Consider the following 20,902-nt stretch of genomic DNA (forward strand, 5'->3'; position numbering starts at 1 on the left):
CAGTTTATATAGAGTATATTGTCATATATACTTGAGTTGGAAGTTACATTTAAAAAGTAATATTATAATTATTGTAAGCAATACATTTGGCCATCAGAAAAAAAGAATCATTGTGCATAATATTAAATGGAAGCGGGTGGGATATCGTGACTAGAGCATCATAAGCAATAATTATGGGATCTTGTTGGTAATTCAAATGATTTTAGCAGACTGAAGTTCAACGATGATAAACACAATCAATGTTTAGAAAAATCGAATATGCATGAATACCATAGAATGGTGAACAAACACGGCATTACTTTACATGAATTAATACAGTATGACATTTGTCAAAGTATCACATTACATTACTTTTTTTTTTAAAGTAAAGTAAGTCTCAAAGTAATGGTATTATGCAATACCGTATGCTATTTCAGTAATGCTTTAGCCCAACACTGTACATATAGTCATGTAATCAGTGCTTGTACACGGAATGTGTTAACCACAGAAACTACAGGTGCAGAGTCTGCAGGTGCTCTGAATGCTGCTCTGCTTCGAGATGTGCTATCTAGGGCAGACGACTACTGTAATATGCAGCGTAATCTTTACTTAAAGTGCCAGAAGTGAGGTTTTGTTCCCCTTATCTTAACCCATTTTGACCTGAGATCAGATTCTAAAACCCCAAAATGGGTTAAAGTAGCAAAAGACATTCATATTGCCTGGTGGTGGTGCAGGTTTGTTTTCCGTACACAGCTTGCAATCAATACCCAACATCTGTACAGATTCTACAGAACACAGTTCATCAATAAAAAACACTGTGCAATGCATAATGCTGCATGGATTTATCTCACTTTTACTGCTCTGCACAGGAAATACTGCAAATGTGTGCCTCCGCACCTTCTACTGCCTTGTGGTGTGTGTGTGTGTGTGTGTGTGTGTGTGTGTGTGTGTGTGTGCACTGTGTAAAGTATGTGTGTCTATGTACGTTGCAAAGAGTGTCTGTGTGTGTTTTATCGATTGTGAGCGTCTGTACATTTGAGAATCGGAAATCAGTGGTTGCATGTTTTTAGCCTTGAAAAGGGATGTAATAAAAGTGAATATGGATAAAGGCAGACTAAAGCCCTATAACCACACCAAAGGGTCACCGTGCAACTCCTTGGGTCCAAACGGTTGCAAGGAGTTAACGCTAAAACCGTCTCGACCCTTTGGTGTGGTTTTGGGGGCCATTGAATTCCATGCATTGAATCACGAGGGTCAACAAGACATATCGCACCGCAGGGACAGCGCTAAAACCATCTTGACCCTTTGGTGTGGTTAGGGCAAGGCTGTGTGTGAGCATGTCTTCTTCGTGTGTGTGTGTGTGTGTGTGTGTGTGTCTGTGTGAGAGAGCATGTCTTCCTCAGACTGTGTGTGTGTGAGCATGTCTTCCTCGTATATCAGAGACTGTGTGTGTGTGTGTGTGGTAGTGTCTTCCTTGTACAGCAGAAACTGAGATGTAGGCGTGGTGTGTACTACCTCACACAGATTCTGTCTTTGATCAGACTTTGATCACAGACGTTAGGCAGACGTTCATCATTGATTGTGAACCATGTTCCGTTTCTCAGCCATGAAGCCAGATGTCCCCAGTGCCGACAAGAAACCCCATCTTGCCCGGCCAGAGGAAAAAGGTAACATTTTGTCCCCCGCGTGCCTCACGCCTTTCTTTCTCTCCCTCTACACCCTCCAGCTTTTTCTCCCTCTTTTACCTTCTTCTATACCTCCATCCCCATCCCTTCTTAGTTCTTCACCATTCCTCTGTTCTTCCAGACTCCCTAGCACTAATTATCTCTCTAATCTGCCCATTTACATCACTGCTTCTCCTTGCTCTCATTGCTGCTGGTGGAGTTGGTGTCAATCTAGACAAAGATGGAGATTCGCAGGGCTACGGGGTTCCTGTACTTCAAAGTGCCCCTCTTTGATGTTAATGCTGGCTTGCAAGAATTTGAATTCTTTGATTATGGATTCCTTTAACATAAAAAAATCTGGATTGACTGTGGGCCTAATGGGTATCTTATGTTTGAAGGACCAGTTCAAAAGGCTAGATACTGTACTGTATGTATGATAAACGGATGCCAATGTAAGTCATGTTTCTCGCAAACGCATAACGGGTGTGCCACAGGGGACACCCAGTATATATATGCGGCAGATGGAGGGTATAGAGGGGGGGGAGCCGAGATAGAGAAAAGAGGGGGATGGATTTGGCATGCGATATCCCCGGATGGGCATGGACTACTAGTGGATACAATTAATTGTAATACCGTTCTAAAACAATGCAACTGAAACTACTGGTTATAACATCATTAACACTTTCTTTGTCCCTCTATAGGTCAGATTTATTTAGCAGCATAAGCTCGGGCATTTTAAGTGCAACAAAAACATACTATCATAAAAAAAAGGTTTAAAAACACACACACACACACTAGGGGTGCAACGGTTCAGTTAGACCACGGTTCGGTTCGAACCTCGGTATGGGGGCCACGGTTTCGGTTCGGTTTCGGTACAGTAAAAAAAATCACCCCCTTGTGAAGTGATCCCCAGGAACGCGCCCTACTGTACCCTCTACTGTACTGTACTGTACTAGTGTCACTGTACTGGCACACACGAAATCATCATATATACAGTTAATAATGTGCGTGTGTGTTAGGTTGTGCACAGGTGGTGAAAAACAACCACGCTGTTTTCATGCTCATACCCAGCCAGCCAGCCAGGCAGTGGCTTGCACCACTCAAAAAAGTTTATTTATAGCATTTTCTTTTCTTCTCTTTTTTTAGCATATATTATTTTATTAGGCATTTCTGCCTTTTCATTATTTTAAAGGGGGAAAAAAACCTTATATTGCTATTTTAATGTGCCTCATCATTATTTTTAAGGGGAAATAAATGCACCTATGCGCTCACACGGGGCACATGCAGGAAAGAGGAGAGGAGAGTGTCTCCTGGGAGGGGAGTCATTCACAGTGAATGCGTCGTGTCTCAGAAAAATAGCCTACAAAAGTTTACAATAAGTCTACATGAGGATTTAAGGATATTATGCTTATATTATTAGAAGAAGGGCTTCTATCTACAGTCATGGATTGGACATGGGAGTATTTTGTTGGTACTTTTCTGACGGAATGAATGTCCTGCTGCGGGTTGTTTTTGCTCTCACTCTCCCTCTTAATTAGCACTCAAACAGCGAGTGCAGATGCAGAATCAGATCTGAACAAACTTACAACGACCGTGCTTAGAAGCCTGTTGGCGCGAGGTTACTCCGCTGTGTGTGTCTCTGTGTATGACGATCAATAATTATTCCAAGAACGACGTTTAAAGACGAGTGCTGGATTCTCCTCATCATGCCGTCTCTCTCTCTGTGTGTGTGTGTGTGTGTGTGTGTGTGTGTGTGTGTAGGGGGTGGGCCGACAGAGTGCTACACTTCTGTGACCGAAAGAGTGCTAGACTTCTTAGTAGGACGGTGTGTGACCGATAGAGTGCTAGACTTCTAAGTAGGCCAGTGTGTGACCGAGAAATACATTCTTCGCAGCTGTAATAAATTAATTAATGCAAACCGAAATAGCGCGGTTCATTAGAGCGCATTGAACCGTGTATGTGGAACCGAACGGTTCGGTTTTCGGTTGAAAACCGTTGCACCCCTAACACACACACACGCGCTCTCTTTCTCACAATGTCTCTCTCACACACGCGCGCTAGCTGGTCATTGTCGGGAGATAACTCACAGACAGGGAGTTTAACCACCCCAGTTTAACCCATTCTGACCTGAGATCAGATTCATACCAGGTTTCCACTGGACACACGCTGGTCTGATGAACCCATTCTGACCTGAGATCAGATTCTAAAAAATGTCAGTCGTTCTTCGATTTTTCAAAAATAGCAGACCTACAAGCTCGTAGCGCGCCACTCGGTGGCGCGCTATGAGCTTGTAGATCTGCTATTTTTCAATAGCTAAAGCATAACATGATGCTGAACACCAAAACGGGTTCCCGGTCAGAATGGGTTAAACTCCCTGAAGGTGAATTATATCCCGACCAATGACCAGCTAGCCAGATATTATCCCGCTTATTACATGGCTTACCTATAACATAAATTAATACATTGACCCAAAACACAAAACACAAAAAAAGTATTCCATAAGTTTGTGCTGGCTGCATCTGGCCAGCTGCAGGGCTGCAGCACTGTCGGAAAACAAGGAAGTGAGTTGATCAAAATAGAATCCATTTTCCGGTACTGCTTCGTCTATTTCTCGCTCAAATGTTTTCAAAAACATTTTTGAGAGCAATGTTTAGCTGTAAATGACATGTGTGTGTGTGTGTGTGTGTGTGTGTGTGTGTGTGTGTGTGTGTGTGTGTGTGTGTGTTTACATGGCTGTCATGTTGGAAACAGCAGTAAATCGATTAGTCTGTTATACAGCGGGGTGGTCATCATCAACACATAACTCACCGCTGAATTCAGCGATTGACCAATCAGAATCAAGCATTCATTCATGGAATCCCCCGATGGCTGACTGAAACAAGCTAACGTTGTGTTTTCTAATCAGCCTCAGAGTAATCCATCTTGCTTCTAATCTCCAGACACCGCTTAAGAAGTATAATTACGCACTAATGCAACACCTTGGGTGAGGTGATAAATGTTATCTGTAATTAATGTGATATGTAACGTGATGTACATCATTTATATGCATGTACACTTGGTGTGGAAAAGTCATTAATCGCATGATACAATTAAATTAGATTCTTGTGGTCATGACATTCATCATGATTCTCCATTTGATTATTGATTTGATTTATATTGTTAGATTCTTTTTAATTACTCTTCTCTATTTGATTGTAGTATGTAACGGTTGACTGCACTGTACTCCAAAAAAAACACACCCGTCTGAAGTGAGGGGCGCTCTTATCATACCGTACGACGACATCTCATTCTGGCCAATCAAACAATAAATCGAACAAACAATGTTTTGCTTTCAATCTTTGTGTCTACACAAACCCTCAAAGCTGGACATAGGAGGTGCCTAGCGCTCCTCAAAAATAATATTATGCAAATGATCAAGGTTAATTGGATTTACTCCAAGTGAACCATACACAATGCACACAGTACTACAACTGAACCATACTTTATATCAACAAGCCTGAATGTAGACGCATTGCCATCTATATAAGAAGCAGTTGTCATACGATAACCACTGTTAAGGTTGCTGAGTGTGCTGAGCTGCCTGCCTTCACCGTTGGCTGATGACTAACCAGTGGTTTATTGTTGAAACCACACACACACACACACACACACACACACACACACACACACACACACACATAGTACAGGTGCAGTAGAGTTACACTTACAAAATCATGGCATGTATTTTCATGGTACAAAAGTCACGTCACTCGCCATCCATCTACTATGGGTATAAGTAGCAGCGTCTCTGCCATATATGACGGCCGCCGATTATAGCAGAGGCACCTGCCAGCCTTTTTGCCTCCTTTTTTGGGTATCCCAAGTTGTTGGAACCCTCTAACAACCAGTCTGTGGGTATGCCCATTGCCCTAGGCTAGGAAGTAAGTAAGTAGCCTTGCCGAGCCATAGGCCCATAGAGCAGGAGCCTATCTCCTGTTTCTGTAGCGTGAGGCAGCTTGATGTACAAGTACACCCCCTGGACATGACGCTAGTATGTCGCAGGGACTTACCCCCAATCCAACCCTTGATGCTTGATGAGTGTCAAGCAGGGAGGCATTGGGTCCCATTTTAGAGTCTTTGGTATGACCCGGCCGGGGATCGAACCCCAACCTCCCAGTCTCAGGGCGGACACTCTAACCACAAGGCCACTGAGCTGGTATGCCCTAGGCTGCCGAATATGAAAACAAATGGTCTGCACCTACTGTATGGCCCAGCTCTGAGATGTTATAATGAATTGCATTTTTATAGCGCTTTTACAAGTGCTCAAAGCGCTTTACAATGGTTCATTCATTCATACATTGGGAGGTGAAGCGGCGAACAGTCGACGCCAGCGTCCTCACTTCCCACCCCCAATCCAACCCTTGATGCTGAGTGTCAAGCAGGGAGGCACTGGGTCCCATTATTTAGAGTCTTTGGTATGACCCGGCCGGGGATCGAACCCCGACCTCCCAGTCTCAGGGCGGACACTCTAACCACAAGGCCACTGAGCTGGTTATGTAGAAGTGGTTGGTATTTTATGTCCTTGTGTCATAAAGGCTTCCTCTATAGGCTGTGGTCAAAGATGCTGGCCATCTCTAAGACAGACACCTCCCTGGACTCTTCATCAACCACGACAACATCTGGTGTATTAGCTGTCAAAGATGTAAGCATGTCTGGGTTATCACAGAGTTGAATGACCCTGGAATGTTTGTACATTCTCACTCACTGAAGATGCATGGTATTTTGATATGTCCTTTGCTATGAGTTCCACTATTCTATCATGGCGTGCCATGTACATTCCTTTGTATACATAACACCCATGCAAGATGCAAACACACACACACACACACACACACACACACACCTACACCTCTAACATACCAAATCAGATCCACACTGCGCTTTGCTGTATTGTCCTGTTTGTATGTGTGAGCGGGCCACATGATGTGGGCATTGTTACTGGATCAATGACATCTAGAACTTTGATTGGATTGTCCACTGGTGTGTGCCAGCCAGGAACAGATGTTTTATGTTTGCTTGTCTGTTGTTTACATGAGCTAGACCGGTCCTAACGGTTCCAATATAATGGACCTGAACGCTAATGGACCTGGGAAATATGTTGTGATATCTATATTTCTGTTAATGATTACCTAAACGCTAAAGGACCTGCTGAATTTGTTCCTAAGTGCATAAGCAGTGAGAACAAGACATTGGGTGCCTATTCAGTGGTTTGCGAGATAACTCCAGATAGACTGACTGATAAAAGCTGATAAAACGGGCAAATCATGTCTCTGTATGAATTTATTTCGAGAAGTAATTTGAATACTGCTATGGTTGTCGCAAGCTTACTTTTCATAGAAAAGGGTGACTCGGTTACGTTAATATTATCTTTACATTCGACACTAAGCCACTCCAGCATCCTTTGACTGAGCAAGCAAAGATGTTTCGACGTTAAAGGCACGCGCAGTAGATCTCAGCAGATAATCTATTCTAATATGCTCTGCCGTTGTCCTTCACAGGATGGACAATGGCAGAGAAAGTCTGTTGTTTTAATGAACAAGTCTACGACAGCCTAGATGTACCAGTAAGCTATTAATCTCACACATCCTCTTGTTTTTTTTTAATGCATTATTGCCAGAGGTGACATTTTCCAACCAATGCCTTTTCCTCCACCCCCACATCACACAACACATTTACAGACAGGGAAACCCCTGTTTAATACAGAATATTTCCTGGATCCTTGGAATGACTGAGAGACGTTCTGCGGTGGCATTTAAGTTGAGCTGAATATAGACGTCTTCCGGGTGGGCGGTTATGAGCAGTGACAGTCCTGTCGCTGTTCTCCGGGCTTCTGTGTCTGCTTTAGAATCCTCGGTTAAGGCAAGCGGAAGAAGAACCTCCTGCTGCCCTGGAAGATGGCATCCTTCTTGCACATTTTCATATCTGACCTTTTCCCTCTGTGGGAGGGGGGTTTGATTGATTGATTGAACGTGAAGTGCTGAACACTTCAAAGTACATATTTTTGTACAGCTTTTATACATTCTCTTTCTGTCTTGATCATGATGATTTCTCTGTTGTAAATCAGAGTCAATTGAAGAAGAGTCACCACCTCTTCTATTTTCCTCTCACTTCATTCTTTCCTCATTTCTTTTTGTGTTTCTTAGTCTCTGAGTGACTTCTCTTTCCTGCAAATCCTTTTCCTTTCCTGTTTGCTTAGTGTTTTGCCTTAAGTTATTTTCTTTGCTTTGTAAAGCGACTTTGAGTACTGAGAAAAGCGCTATATGAATTGGATGTATTATTAGATTAAGCTAGCGCTTATATTCGATAAGTGGGAAATTGGACCTTTCTTAGTAGGTCACCAACCTGGTCAGGAAGTGTTACCCCAGTTTGATAACGGTATTCAGCAAAAAATGCTTTTATCTCTTTAAAATAGCCAGGCCAAATCGCTAGGTGAATCATAAAGCAGAACTATGTAACGTTCCTCTTCTAACCCAGATTTGAGACTTGTTTCCTGCACAAGTGCTGATTTTTGGAGGGGGGGGGGGTTGCTCCTCCTATATTAAGCTATTTGGTGTAGATTTTCGTCTTACACAAACATTAAATTCCCATCGACAATGAATGGAGAATTTACATCCTATGTGGACGAGCAAAATGTTTGGTGATACAACACATTCAATGCAACTAAACATCCCATTGAGGTTTGAGTTCATTGTGTTGAAAATAAGATGGATTAACCACCATGATGTGTTGTTCATAAGCCGCTTAAACCCCAGTAAATTCATACAGTCATCCCTGATGTTTCTATAGGTAAAGCTATACTGTACATAAAACGTACATAAAACATTCTCATTAATTGTGCTGAAATGAAGACGTATAATACAAAAGTGTGTGCATGTACGAAATGCATCTGAATAGATGGAGGATGTGTAGTTGTCACTCTACTTTGAGATCGCCTTGCTAAAATAGCTCATTATCATAATCTGGTAGAACATTAGACACCACCATTCACCAAGGTTGTTGTGGCTCTGTTACACAGTATATTGTTGTACTTGGAGTGGGATACCGGGGAAGGCACAGGACAAACCTTTCTTAATTGTTCTGTTGTTGGGTTGTCACAACATTTCACAATGCAACACAAGTCTCTTATTGGTAATAAAGGGTGTTCTATTCTGTGCGTGAGGGACATTATACAGTACCTGCTCTTGAGATGAGGGTTGGCTGATGGTACGCTTTTTTTATGTCAATGGCTTAATTCCGTTTAATCCTAGTCAAACATTCTTGTTTGACTAGGATTAAATATAATTAACATTTCTTCCATTTACGTTGACTGTCGCCTGCTGACATTTCAACAGTGTAATAAAGGGGAAGTGATGAGTAATACATGTCTTCCTCCTCTCGTCTCTTCTAAAGTTGTGCCAGATCACAAACCATCTAAGCCTGCTGCCCCTGTGGTGCCGCCCAAGAAGCCTGTCCCTCCGCCTGGCAAGGGTCGACCGGGCAGCATTCCTCCTAAGAGACCAGACAAGCCTCTCACTCCTTCACATAGCCTCATCAAGTAAGCAATGTCTCTCTGCTCTCCCGCCATTTAAAAGTCAAACACCGCTACATTTATTTCGCCCCCTGTTCTCCCCTTGCCAGGATTTTTTATTATATTACCTTTTCAAGACATGCTGTGTTTTTTGGGGGGAGGTTTTTGTTTTAATCGCTCCCCCGGCCAATCACCGACACAGACGCTGCAGGAAAAAATAACAGAGATAAAGCCATTTCTGGGAAAAATGTAATAAACAGAACTAGCGGATCAGCATTGGATTTCTTGGTTTCAAGGACCTCAAACTGTGACTCGTAGGTTAGTCAACACAATATTCCTCTCGTCACTGGCAGTGTGGACCTATAGGAGTTTCATTGGCCTGTGAAGAGTTACGATTTTATTTTCTTCCGTTTCCGTTTCTTTCTCCACTCTAGACACAATGGAGAGGTGCCTTCCTTGCGACCCAAGTCCGAAGTGGAGCCAATGTTACCCACTAAGCCCAAAACCCTGTCTGGGGACTGGGGGGAAAAGGTCCCAGACACATTGGGTATGTATGGCCTGCTTCGAACCACTCATTAAGGCACAGATTCACTCAGCACATGGCCGGCGGTGCTGTCATGCGTGTCAGGGATCCTCTGCTAGGTCTGTGCTTTTTATCGGTGGGAGTTGTCAGGGACCACGGGTGGATTCATCATGTTTAATCGGTTCATCATGTGGAATAAGGGCCTTTCTCGGCCCCACCCTATTGTGTTAAGGATCCAAGATGGCCCCAGCACCAGGAGGGACTTTTAACTTGTCACCTCTCGACAGGAACAAAGGCACAGCTTCATGAAAAGTGGTGAAGGGAGAGAGAGAGAGAGAGAGAGAGAGAGAGAGAAGTGAAAAAGGAGAGAAGGCGAGAAGAAAGGATGTGCGAGAAGAGAGAGATGGGGTGGGGAAAATGGGAAGAGGGCAGAAAAAGAAAGGCCCCCAAGGGCCTTACAGGATGGAGACCGTCAGTAGACTGGGTCTGATGGTGTTTCTTTGGGGACTTCATGTTTGCGACACGAACCATTTTTAAAAAAGTGAGAAAGAGCTGCTAAAACGCCTTGGCCACCACCAGGAGCCCTTTTGACACGAAAACTCAATACAAGCACAGCACATACTGTACATACTGTACAGCGCATGAGCACTGTAGAAAATGAGATTGTTGGTTAGCCTTGGCGTGTACGGTACGGTACCACGCTTTGTACTGTACACATAATGACTTTGAAAGGTATGAAAGGGCCAGCCAGATGGCGTTGGCTGTCCTCTTTGTTCAACTTACTTACTTACTCTTTGTTCAACCTATTGAACGAAGTGGACAGATATCTGAAGTTGCTGTCCATGTGATTTAATCGATCTTTGCTCTTTGTCCTTATTTGTAACAGAAAAATCTAACAAAGAGAACTTGATATACGAACTTCAAGAACGTGATCAGACTCCTCTCGGTAGATTGGCTTGAAATCATAAAGCGATTCATGAGATGGTAAAACCATTACTGTCTTACAGAGACCGGCAGAAAATATATTATACGTACATGATACTATATATTCAGTGGAATAAGGAGCGTGGCTGTTAACCCATTCTGACCGGGAACCCATTTTGGTGTTCGCATCATGTCGTGCTTTAGCTATTGAAAAATAGCAGATCTACAAGCTCATAGCGCGCCACCGAGTGGCGCGCTACGAGCTTGTAGGTCTGCTATTTTTGAAAAATCGAAGAACGACTGACATTTTTAGAATCTGATCTCAGGTCAGAATGGGTTCATCAGACCAGTGTGTTGTCCAGTGGAAACCTCGTATGAATCTGATCTCAGGTCAGAATGGGTTAATGTCATTTACGTTACTTCTGCTGTATGCTTTTCCAATCAAGGAAACGCATACTGTATACACGTTGTGCTGTTTAGACACCCTACACAACAGACACCTGGCGGATGAGATTTTCTGTCGCCCGAATCCGTGTGTGCATATTTATAATCCGCCCGTTATCCCACCGCGTTCATTAATTATTCCAATTTATATTGCGAGATTTTGTTGCGTTTTTAAAAGCTATAGAAAAAGCCTATAGATGGTTGCCATTCATTTATTTCCCGCATTATTCCCCCCGGTGGCCAAATCCGCCATCAGCAAGTCTCTACTACTGTAATCCATATTACATTTTGTTCTCCATCTGACTGATGTGATATGTCTGGCAACAATGTTGTTGTACTGTGATTTTTTTTTTGTTGTTGAAAAGGTCTAATGAAATAATAATGTAATTCGAAAAGTATAATGCAGAGATGTCTTTTCACCACACGCATATCTAACCCTCCCTTCTCCCAATATCTTCTCTTGACAAGTGTGTCTCAGTCTCTATCTTAACGTGTGTGTGTGACTGTGTGTGTGTGTGTGTGTGTGTGTGTGTGTGTGTGTGTGTGTGTGTGTGTGTGTGTGTGTGTGTAGATCTAATGAGTTTTGACGAGCTGTCGTCTAGCTCAGAGAAGCTGTCTCACCCCACCGCTAACAGACCAAAGATGCCAGGCAGGAGGCTGCCAGCCCAGTTTGGAGGACACTCGGTGAGCAACGCACACACGCTAGGGCTGTGCAATTAACCCACATGAATAATAAATATTATCTACATTATACAGGCTCACTGCTTTTTTCACACACAAAAGAAAAGTCGAAAGAACGTACTTGAGGCAAACGTTTGAAATAACGGCGATATTCATTTGAAGTCCTATCGCCCAGCCCTAGAGCGAGCGTGCGTGCGTGCGCGCACGCACAGACAATGATTATGGCTGACAGTCTAAAGTTTAGTCAGAATTTCAATTGTCAGTGCTTAATTATTGCTACTTCGCCCCCCAGCCGACCAAGGACGTGAACGTGGAGAAGTCCTTCAAAGTAGACGAGGAGGACGTCGCCAAACCAAAGCTGCCAGAAACCAAGAAGGTAACGTCACAACAATGCACCACTGATACAGACACAAGCTATTCGATAAGTTAGATACGTAAGTTAAATTGACTCTTAGACCTAAGGCCGATTCTACAAAATGTCTTCTAAATCCTCCGTTTTCTGAACAACGTATGTTGCTACACCAGTGGTTCTCCCAACTTCTTTTTGTTCAAGGACCACCCAAGATTATCTGTATTTGGCCGACGTCCCCATCTAAAAAAAATATTTAGATCCAGGGTCCCCCCAGAAGCAAATATACAAGTTCAAAATTGCTCGCTTTAAAAATATGTGTTCAAAGTTTTGCGCACACTTTCAAGATTTGTCAAAAATAGCAGGCGCTATGAGCTTGTATATCTGCTATTTTTGAATAGCCTGTGTTAAAGTGGTTAAAATGATTGTGATGCTATATCAACTAAAATTACAGTTAAAGATTCAGTGATGTGTGACATAAATCATACTGTATAATTATAATTATACATTAAGGGAATCAATCCAACACCAGGATTGTTGAGACAGGATTGTTTTGTAATGTACACACACACACACACGTGTGTACATTTTTTTGTGCATGAGTGCGTGCGTACACGTGCATGCACATTATTGCACAGCACTTGATTGAATTGCTAAACTTTGCTTTCGGCCGAGCTATTATCTGTGCTTGAACACGCACTGTGGGCAGCATTGATCCCCAGACTCCCCACTGCGTCATTCTCTCTACAGTATCCCCACCATGCGCTCCCTTTTGTTGTTAACCCATTCTGACCTGAGATCAGATTCATACGAGGTTTCCACTGGACACACACTGGTCTGATTAACCCATTCTGACCTGGGATCAGATTCTAAAAATGTCAGTCGTTCTTCGATTTTTCAAAAAATAGCAGACCTACAAGCTCGTAGCGCGCCACTCGGTGGCGCGCTATGAGCTTGTAGATCTGCTATTTTTCAATAGCTAAAGCATAACATGATGCTATAACACCAAAATGGGTTCCCGGTCAGAATGGGTTAATGTATACCTTCAGTACCTGTTCAATAACACCAGTAAGACGCCTGGGTTAGTCTAGTTATTAACATGGTTGTTGTGTATCTGTGGGCCGATTTGGTTCCGTTTTGTACACTCTCAGAGGTATATGGGGGTTGGGGGGGGGGGTCCTTGGAAATAAAAGGTTCGAGAACGACTAGTACTAGTGGACTTAGCCATGCATATAGTGTTAGTATTAATTCAGTTTCATACGTAATTATTCCGAAGAAAACCTGGAGACTTTGACATTTAGTAATTGGACTATAATAAGGACTATAAAAATAAGGCTTATAACGGTGTGTAGAACTCTAAAATCACAAATTTGCGTACGGACACATTTTGTCAGTGTATATGGACACATATAACTGTGTGATCTATTCTGTAATGTCCACGCCCCCCACCATCTGGTGATGTCATCAATTAGTAATTAGCAATTCTCAGCACCTGAGCTGTATTGTTCTTCTTTGTCTGTGAAAATCATATAGCACTGACGAAGGTCTTAGGACCGAAACGTTTGCTTTTTAATTGCACTTTGAGCACTTTAGGAGGTTTTCTGCTGCTTGCTGTATAGAATTTGACGCTTGTGTATGTCCGTTTTGGGGCGAAAAAGGGAGATCCATGAATGAACAAAGAATGGAGTGAGTAGCCGGGGAGCCACAGGCTCAAAAGCGATGTCATGCCGTACTTTTTTCTATTCATTTGGTCATTAACCCATTCTGACCTGAGATCAGATTCATACGAGGTTTCCACTGGACACACACTGGGTCTGATTAACACCATTCTGACCTGAGATCAGATTCATACGAGGTTTCCACTGGACAACACACTGGGTCTGATTAACCCATTCTGACCTGAGATCAGATTCTAAAAAATGGTCAGAATGGGTTAAGGTCCACAGAATGAGAGGAGGCAGACCTGCTCTGCCGGAAACATCGCGGAAAAAAAAGTTATGGACATATTTGTATACCACACCATAGACAACCAATATAAGGCAACATTTTCCAAATTCCATCATGCTTTAAGTAGCATGTGACAATTGTGACATGTCAAACTAGGGGGTTTTCATGATTCTGAATCCATTCCAAGCATTAGTTTTGCACGAAAAAAACACTCAAGTGGCTATTCAACCATAGCCACTTGCCAAAATGTGCCCAAATGTGCTGACCTATGGCTATGGCCGTTTTTAGGCCAAGGAGTGTTTTTCGTGCCAAACAACATTTGGAATGGATTCAGAATCATGAAAACCTCCTAGACATTTGACATGTCACATGATACTTGGAATGATGGATGGAATTTGATAAATGTTGCCTTATATTGGTTGTCGGTGTGGTATACAAGAGGCAGAGCAGGCCTCTCATTCTGTGGACCTTAATGGCTTGAAAGAAAGAGGTTGGAAAGAGTCCTTCAGTTAACCCCTGAGAGCCCTCTCTGCATCAGGAGGAGACAATTACGACTGGATTCTTCACAGGCAAGCACGATGGATTTTCAGATGTTGCAGGCAGAGTGTGAACTTTCCAATAATGCACACAGAGAGGGATGAAATGAGAAAAAATAAGTGTGTTTTGAGTGACGCGGTGGTAACACAAAGTAATTGCCACATCTGTCCCTCACTTTTATCTAGTTTCCAAGAATCAAGAAGGTTTATTTGTCTCTACTGATACAGGTACAAGCACCGGAATGTGTGATGTCTGCTTAAAACAGTGCAACAGGATAACATCAATGCGACAGTATCAATAATAAAGCTAAGAATAATACAGATAAGAAGAAGCCTTGGGGCATAATCAGGAATACAGAGACCCTGTATGTACAGTGTATACATGCACACGATTGTAGCAATGGCAACATGTCTGGTTTTCCTTTCGCTCTATCTTGCTCACATGTGCTCGCTCTCTCTCAAGCACATGCATATCCCGTCCCCTTCTGTAAGCCTTTCAAACCAGCCCTCCAGCTCACATAACCCAGTTGATCTTTTTTTTTTCTTTTTCAATTAACTCCCTGTGACCTGTGTCGGCCTGCGAAAAAGAAGGAATTTTATCAAAATGAGAGTGCAACTCTCTGAGCCTCTCTAAAGGGCGGGAGAATATGCGAGGAGCAAAAATGTCAAGAGGGTGAATCTTCCCCCTGAGGGGCTGTAGTGAATGATGCACCTGGGATAGCCCGGGGTGCCACACCCAAGGGGCCAGTGAGGCACTCCCAACGTTGAAGCACTGGGCCCTAGTGGTAAGAGGAAGGACTGCAGGCGGACGGTCGCGGACCCGTGGATTCATGACGAGGAAACCCCCGTGCAGCTGGGCTTTAACATTGAGCGCTCGGTTGCACTTCCGCATTTGGGCACCAAAATGTGGTGCCCAAATGCTGAATCGGCGAAAAAAGGCGGAAATAGACGGTCCTTCCGGGTGCTTCAAAACGCCACTGAGCAACTTCCACTGACATGAATAGCGGGGGGCGGAGCTTCGCGCCAGATCAGTCTCTATCCTTTTAATACTCTATGTACTCTATTAATACTCTATGTACACACTGTACTCGCTGTCCTTTGGGAAAAGAGCACCGCCAGGATTGGGTTGGGTTTTGTCATGGCAACAGTGTCATGGCAACAGCACCTGAGCCCCAGGTGACCGGATCTATTGTGTACCGTCATTTCCTCCTTGTTTGTTTACCATTAAACGTTCGTTACCATTCCTCTCTGTGTGTCTGTGGCTCCTTTTGGATATCCCTGTGCCTAAACTGGCGTGGTGGCAGCGGCGATCGGACTTGCGTCTCACACCGAAAGAGGATGGTATATACCAAGTAAAGAGACAGCCGCACTGTGGATATACTTCTAAGTAAAGAGACAGCCGCACTGTGGATATACTTCTAAGTAAAGAGACAGCCGCACTGTGGATATACTTCTAAGTAAAGAGACAGCCGCACTGTGGATATACTTCTAAATAAAGAGACAGCCGCACTGTGGATATACTTCTACCGTCGGAACGCCAGAGGATCATTATGGTCACACAGAGCTCCTAAACAATGGTGCTTGACAAAGATAGAGAACGTGAACTCGTTTGAAAACTGGCGACAGAATCTCCTGTATACGCTGTTACTTGACAGTGAGTTGGCTCCGTTCCTTGTTGACGGCGCAGTGTGGGAGAAGAAGACTAGAGCGTCGCCACACAGAGGCTTCACTGACGACGAGGACGACGTAGCCCGCGCGCAGCGCCGCACAAAGGAACAAAAAGTGAGCATGTTGGAATTGATGCTGGGGCAAATAGCCAATTACTGCCCTGTAATTTCACGTCAAAGCATCGTGAAAATTTTAATTTTTTATATGCCAAGCTATCCGCCAGCACTATGGATTTCAGTGCACAGGAGCACACTTCATTGACTTTTCTGCTATTAAATTGGAACCCAATGAGAGACCAGAAGACTTATTCCAGCGCTTAATGGCATTTATGGAGGACAATTTATTGCACAAAGACTCTGGTCATATCTCCACAACGGCCCTGTCATCCGATAAGGATCCAGAGGAGTCGTTCCTACAAGGCCCTGATACACCACCAGCGATTTCGGAGCCTCCGTTGTCACCCCTGCATCCCCGTAGTGACGTGTCAGACGTTGCGGAGCGGACGGATGAGACGGTGTCTCCTCCTGAGGCTTGTTGTGGATTATTTTTAGAACTCATATCAGTGTCATTAAGAAATACACAGGGCAGAGAGTGGACTGAAACAATGATACTTTTTAATACAAGGGATCACCAGCCCAGGGAGGTGCTCTAAGGCAAGCCTCCTGAGCCCTTTACATTGCTCTCCTTTATACACACATGAGAGCAGAGAATACATTGAAGGTGTGGTCAGTAGTGGTCAAACATGGTCAGACATTGGCCTCCTGTAAGAATAGGTCCTCTGACGGACAACCAACAGGTGGATAGTATTCTCATTTCAAAACTTCTCTTACAGGCTCCCGGGCCCGGGGCCCGGCTGCGGGGCCTCGCCGATCAGGGCGTGAACGCCGCCAACCAGAGAGACTTCAGCTCTTTTTTTAATGTGTATTTTGTGGGGTGTATGTATATGCACAGTGTGTGGGGTGTATAGGGGTGTGCATTAAAAAAAAAAAATGTTTACCATTAAACGTTCGTTACCATTCCTCTCGTGTCTGTGGCTCCTTTGGATATCCCTGTGCCTAAACTGGCGCACGACGAAATCGCCGCTATCGCAGGTTGTTCGATAGCCACTAGTATGGGTATAGTGGTACAGTATGAATGAATAGTTTATTTCTGTACATGATTATTACAGCAACAAAATGTTTCACAGGACACGTTGAACCGAAAATCTGTAGGCTGAAGCCGTAGCTTATATTGTGCCTACCCTTTTTGACTTGGTGCCTTTCATGAACCCAAGGACGCTTTACAAAGTGTACCAACAACAATCAACAACTATTATGCCATAAGTGTCTTTTCAAGGCAGCCTTAACCCATTCTGACCTGAGATCAGATTCATACGAGGTTTCCACTGGACACACACTGGTCTGATTGACCCATTCTGACCTGAGATCAGATTCTGAAAATGTCAGTCGCTCTTCGATTTTTCAAAAAATAGCAGACCTACAAGCTCGTAGCGCGCCACTCGGTGGCGCGCTATGAGCTTGTAGATCTGCTATTTTTCAATAGCTAAAGCACGACATGATGCTAACACCAAAACGGGTTCCCGTTCAGAATGGGTTAAAGGAGTCCAGTGAATCTCCATTGGGAGAGAGAGTTCCACAGTGTGTGCAGGGGGGCTGCCACACTGAACGCTCTGTCCCCCAAGGTTCGCTTAACTGCCTTGGGGACAGAGAGAGAGGAGTAACAATGTTTATCTGCTCTGCTGTTTTCAAATTCAGAAGAACTATTGTGTCTCGTTTGTCCGACTGGTTCCTTGTGAGCCGCTAAAAGGACAAATTGGATTACTGTACACGTCGTTCTACTGCCATATCAACCCCTAACCATGCTTCCATTTACTACGAGAATGTCATTTCCACAAATTAGTATTGATGCCACACAGACCTGTGTATCTTATCAACTCAGACTCACTTATTGTCTCCCTCTGCCCGTCTCCCTTCCACCCTCTTTTTCCTCCGTTCCTCCACAGCCTTCAGCCAATTCCATTACCATGTCACCTTCATTCCTCAAGCCCACTGTGGTCGCAGCAGAGCCCAAGCCCAGCCCGTTGGCACCAGCGGCGCCTGCGGCCAGTCACGAACCCAGCTCGCTGAGCAGCAGCACGGATGGCCCGGGCCAGGGCAGCAGAACCAGGCCGGAGCCTGAGGAGCAGGTGGCCCAAATGGAGGACATGCAGACCCAGATGAAAGATCTGGAGCTGTCTGTGGAGCTTCTCAAGACCCAGCACATGTAAACTGAGCTGAATATTATGCATGTTAATGCTATGTTTGATAGACAATCTACAAGCTCACAACGTGCCGCTAACACTTTGTTAGCTTGTAGATCAACTATTTTATTTTTTAAAGAAATCGAAAAATCATGCCCAAAATTGGGGACACCGGGGTTAAAAGGCTTAAAGGCCCTCCTCCAGCTTGTTTTACTTTACTGTTTCTACCCCTGATTTTCAAATCAATGTGCACAGCGGTCTGACATCACCTTAGCAGCACTGTTGCAGCCATGCAGACTTACAGGTCCATTTGTCCAAAATGGTCTGTTTTCTCTGGAATTGATGTACTGTAAAGCACTACAAGTTGGCATAGGAAAGTATTAAACGGCTGAAAGATTCAAAGAAATAGTGTACGGGTGCTTTAAAGTCATTTCTACACAATTCTAGAAGTCCGTTCAGGTTTCATAGAAAGTTTGTGCTTGTATCAAACTCTAAATGGCAACATTGTGAGCGTCAGTTTAGACCTAAACCCAAAATACAATTATGATTCACCGCGGGATCTTTCTTGAGCCATGTACAGTATATAAAATACCATACTTCGTCTGCTTTAGATTGAATTACATTAGGTTTTGAGTGGTGCAACCACTCCTATAGACAGCGATGTGTCTGTGTCTGTCTGTGTCTGTGTCCGAGCACGGAAGTAGCACATTGTCACCACCAAGTGTCACTGTTGTGCAGAGTGTCACTGACACACAGACAGAGGCCAGGGAGGCCTAGGCTACATCTGTATTCCAAGAGTATTCTGTGCATTCTAATAAACACGCGTCTGTTTTTGTTCTTCCAGGAAAGAGATCGGGGAACTGCGGCAAGAGTTGGATGACGAACGGCAGAAGCGCGTGGCACTGCAGGTAACTGTCTCTCGGCAACACACTGAGATGCCTCGACACATTCCTCTCGCATAACTGAGCGCATCGAATGCTCTCATACTGTACATGTTGTACAATAACAAGGTGTCACCCGCTCACCCCAATTGATTTTTCTTTTGCACCGCGTGGGAGCGTGCACGCGTGCTGGCGCAGTGTGGCGCTCGCGTAGCTCGGCGCAGGAGGAGGGCTAAGCATGCAGGACTTCCTGTCGAGAGGCTTTGGGCCACTTCTTTCAAACATTTTCTGACCAAGGCCAGGGGGCGGGGCAGGTCAAAATGTCATGACCTAAATCTCAGACCTACATTCATATCTGTGCAGAATTGCCTCTATAATCGCTGTTATGGCTCTGTAAATAGAGTCTGTGACCTGTCGGGGGGGGGGCTCTACGGGGGGCTGTGATCCGACCATGTGGCACCGAGGCCATTCGTAGGATTCATGTGGTACAGTTTAGCAGACGCTCTTAATCCAGAGCGATTTACAGTAAGCAAGGAAAACATCAAATGCATAGCAATGGTAATCTAGGATCATAGGTAAACCAAGAATATACCACCAGTCTAAACCGTATAATATAAAATAAATCTGTTCAAGGGTGCCTGGTCTACAAATGAATCTGGCATCGGTCTACATAACATGCTACTATATCTAAATTACATTTGAGCCTTTGCATAAGCCTTTGTCATCTAGGGCAAGTGCTACAGGTTAAGGTGGAGTGTGTGTGGTACACATTATCTCAGCACACGTACGCTCAAACGCCTCCACAATTTCCACAACCACTGTTAAGTACTCCGACAAGGGTTTAGCCTTATCATCCCGCCGTCTACGTCTTTGCCTACTGTACAGTTAATATAAAACACTTTCATTCAGGCACATTACAGCTACCACTTTAGCGCCACAGACATGGAACGACATCAACACCGCGCCGCGCTTCTTCTTCCCGTGGCATATTTCACCAGGTCGCCGAATTTCCCGTAACACCGCCATGCTGGAGTGCTGTGCCACACAAAATATCCATGCACTTTGCGCTGCGACACAGACGGGGACGGAGCGGAATCGCGGAATATATTTCACTTTTCCCCTCTACACGTGGGTGTGTGTGCACCGCGTGCCAGCTACACGCGCAGCACCGCAACTTCACAACGCATATCGACGCGGCACAGAGCGGAACGCTGCGCACAGAGCAGAACGCTGTGGCCCGGGAAAGTGCTCCCAGTGTCAGTGTTCCCACTGACACTACTGCCCCGGGGAGATGCCCCCCCCCCCCCCCCTCCCCCAACAGCTCCCCATCTGTCCGGAGGAGCGCCGCGCACACACCGAAGGAATAACACCGACACCTTTCATATACTCACATCTTCCTTGTTTCCCTCTCTTTCCCATCAACCATCTCGGTACAATTCACTTTCACCTTCCTTTATTTTTGCCGGAAATTATGTATTCTTTCCTTCACAAATGAGGCCGCTATTCTACATCCCATCTTAA

At 44.4% G+C, this 20,902-nt stretch overlaps 1 protein-coding gene across 2 annotated transcripts in view; it reads left to right on the forward strand.

Moving 5' to 3' along the window:
- The window catches only part of cd2ap (CD2-associated protein), a gene marked incomplete at its 5' end in the record, with an annotated part of 89,982 nt that overhangs the window by 60,039 nt on the left and 9,041 nt on the right, over positions 1-20,902 (forward strand). For both annotated transcript variants that reach the window (XM_080790515.1, XM_080790514.1), the window contains 7 exons: positions 1,584-1,646; positions 9,072-9,216; positions 9,624-9,736; positions 11,652-11,764; positions 12,054-12,137; positions 18,264-18,523; positions 19,345-19,408. In XM_080790515.1, the coding sequence (XP_080646641.1) occupies positions 1,584-1,646; positions 9,072-9,216; positions 9,624-9,736; positions 11,652-11,764; positions 12,054-12,137; positions 18,264-18,523; positions 19,345-19,408 (842 nt within the window). The remainder of the gene's footprint in view (positions 1-1,583; positions 1,647-9,071; positions 9,217-9,623; positions 9,737-11,651; positions 11,765-12,053; positions 12,138-18,263; positions 18,524-19,344; positions 19,409-20,902) is intronic.

Source organism: Protomyctophum bolini (assembly GCF_963924005.1).
Source record: "Protomyctophum bolini genome assembly, chromosome: 19".
NCBI lineage: Eukaryota > Metazoa > Chordata > Actinopteri > Myctophiformes > Myctophidae > Protomyctophum > Protomyctophum bolini.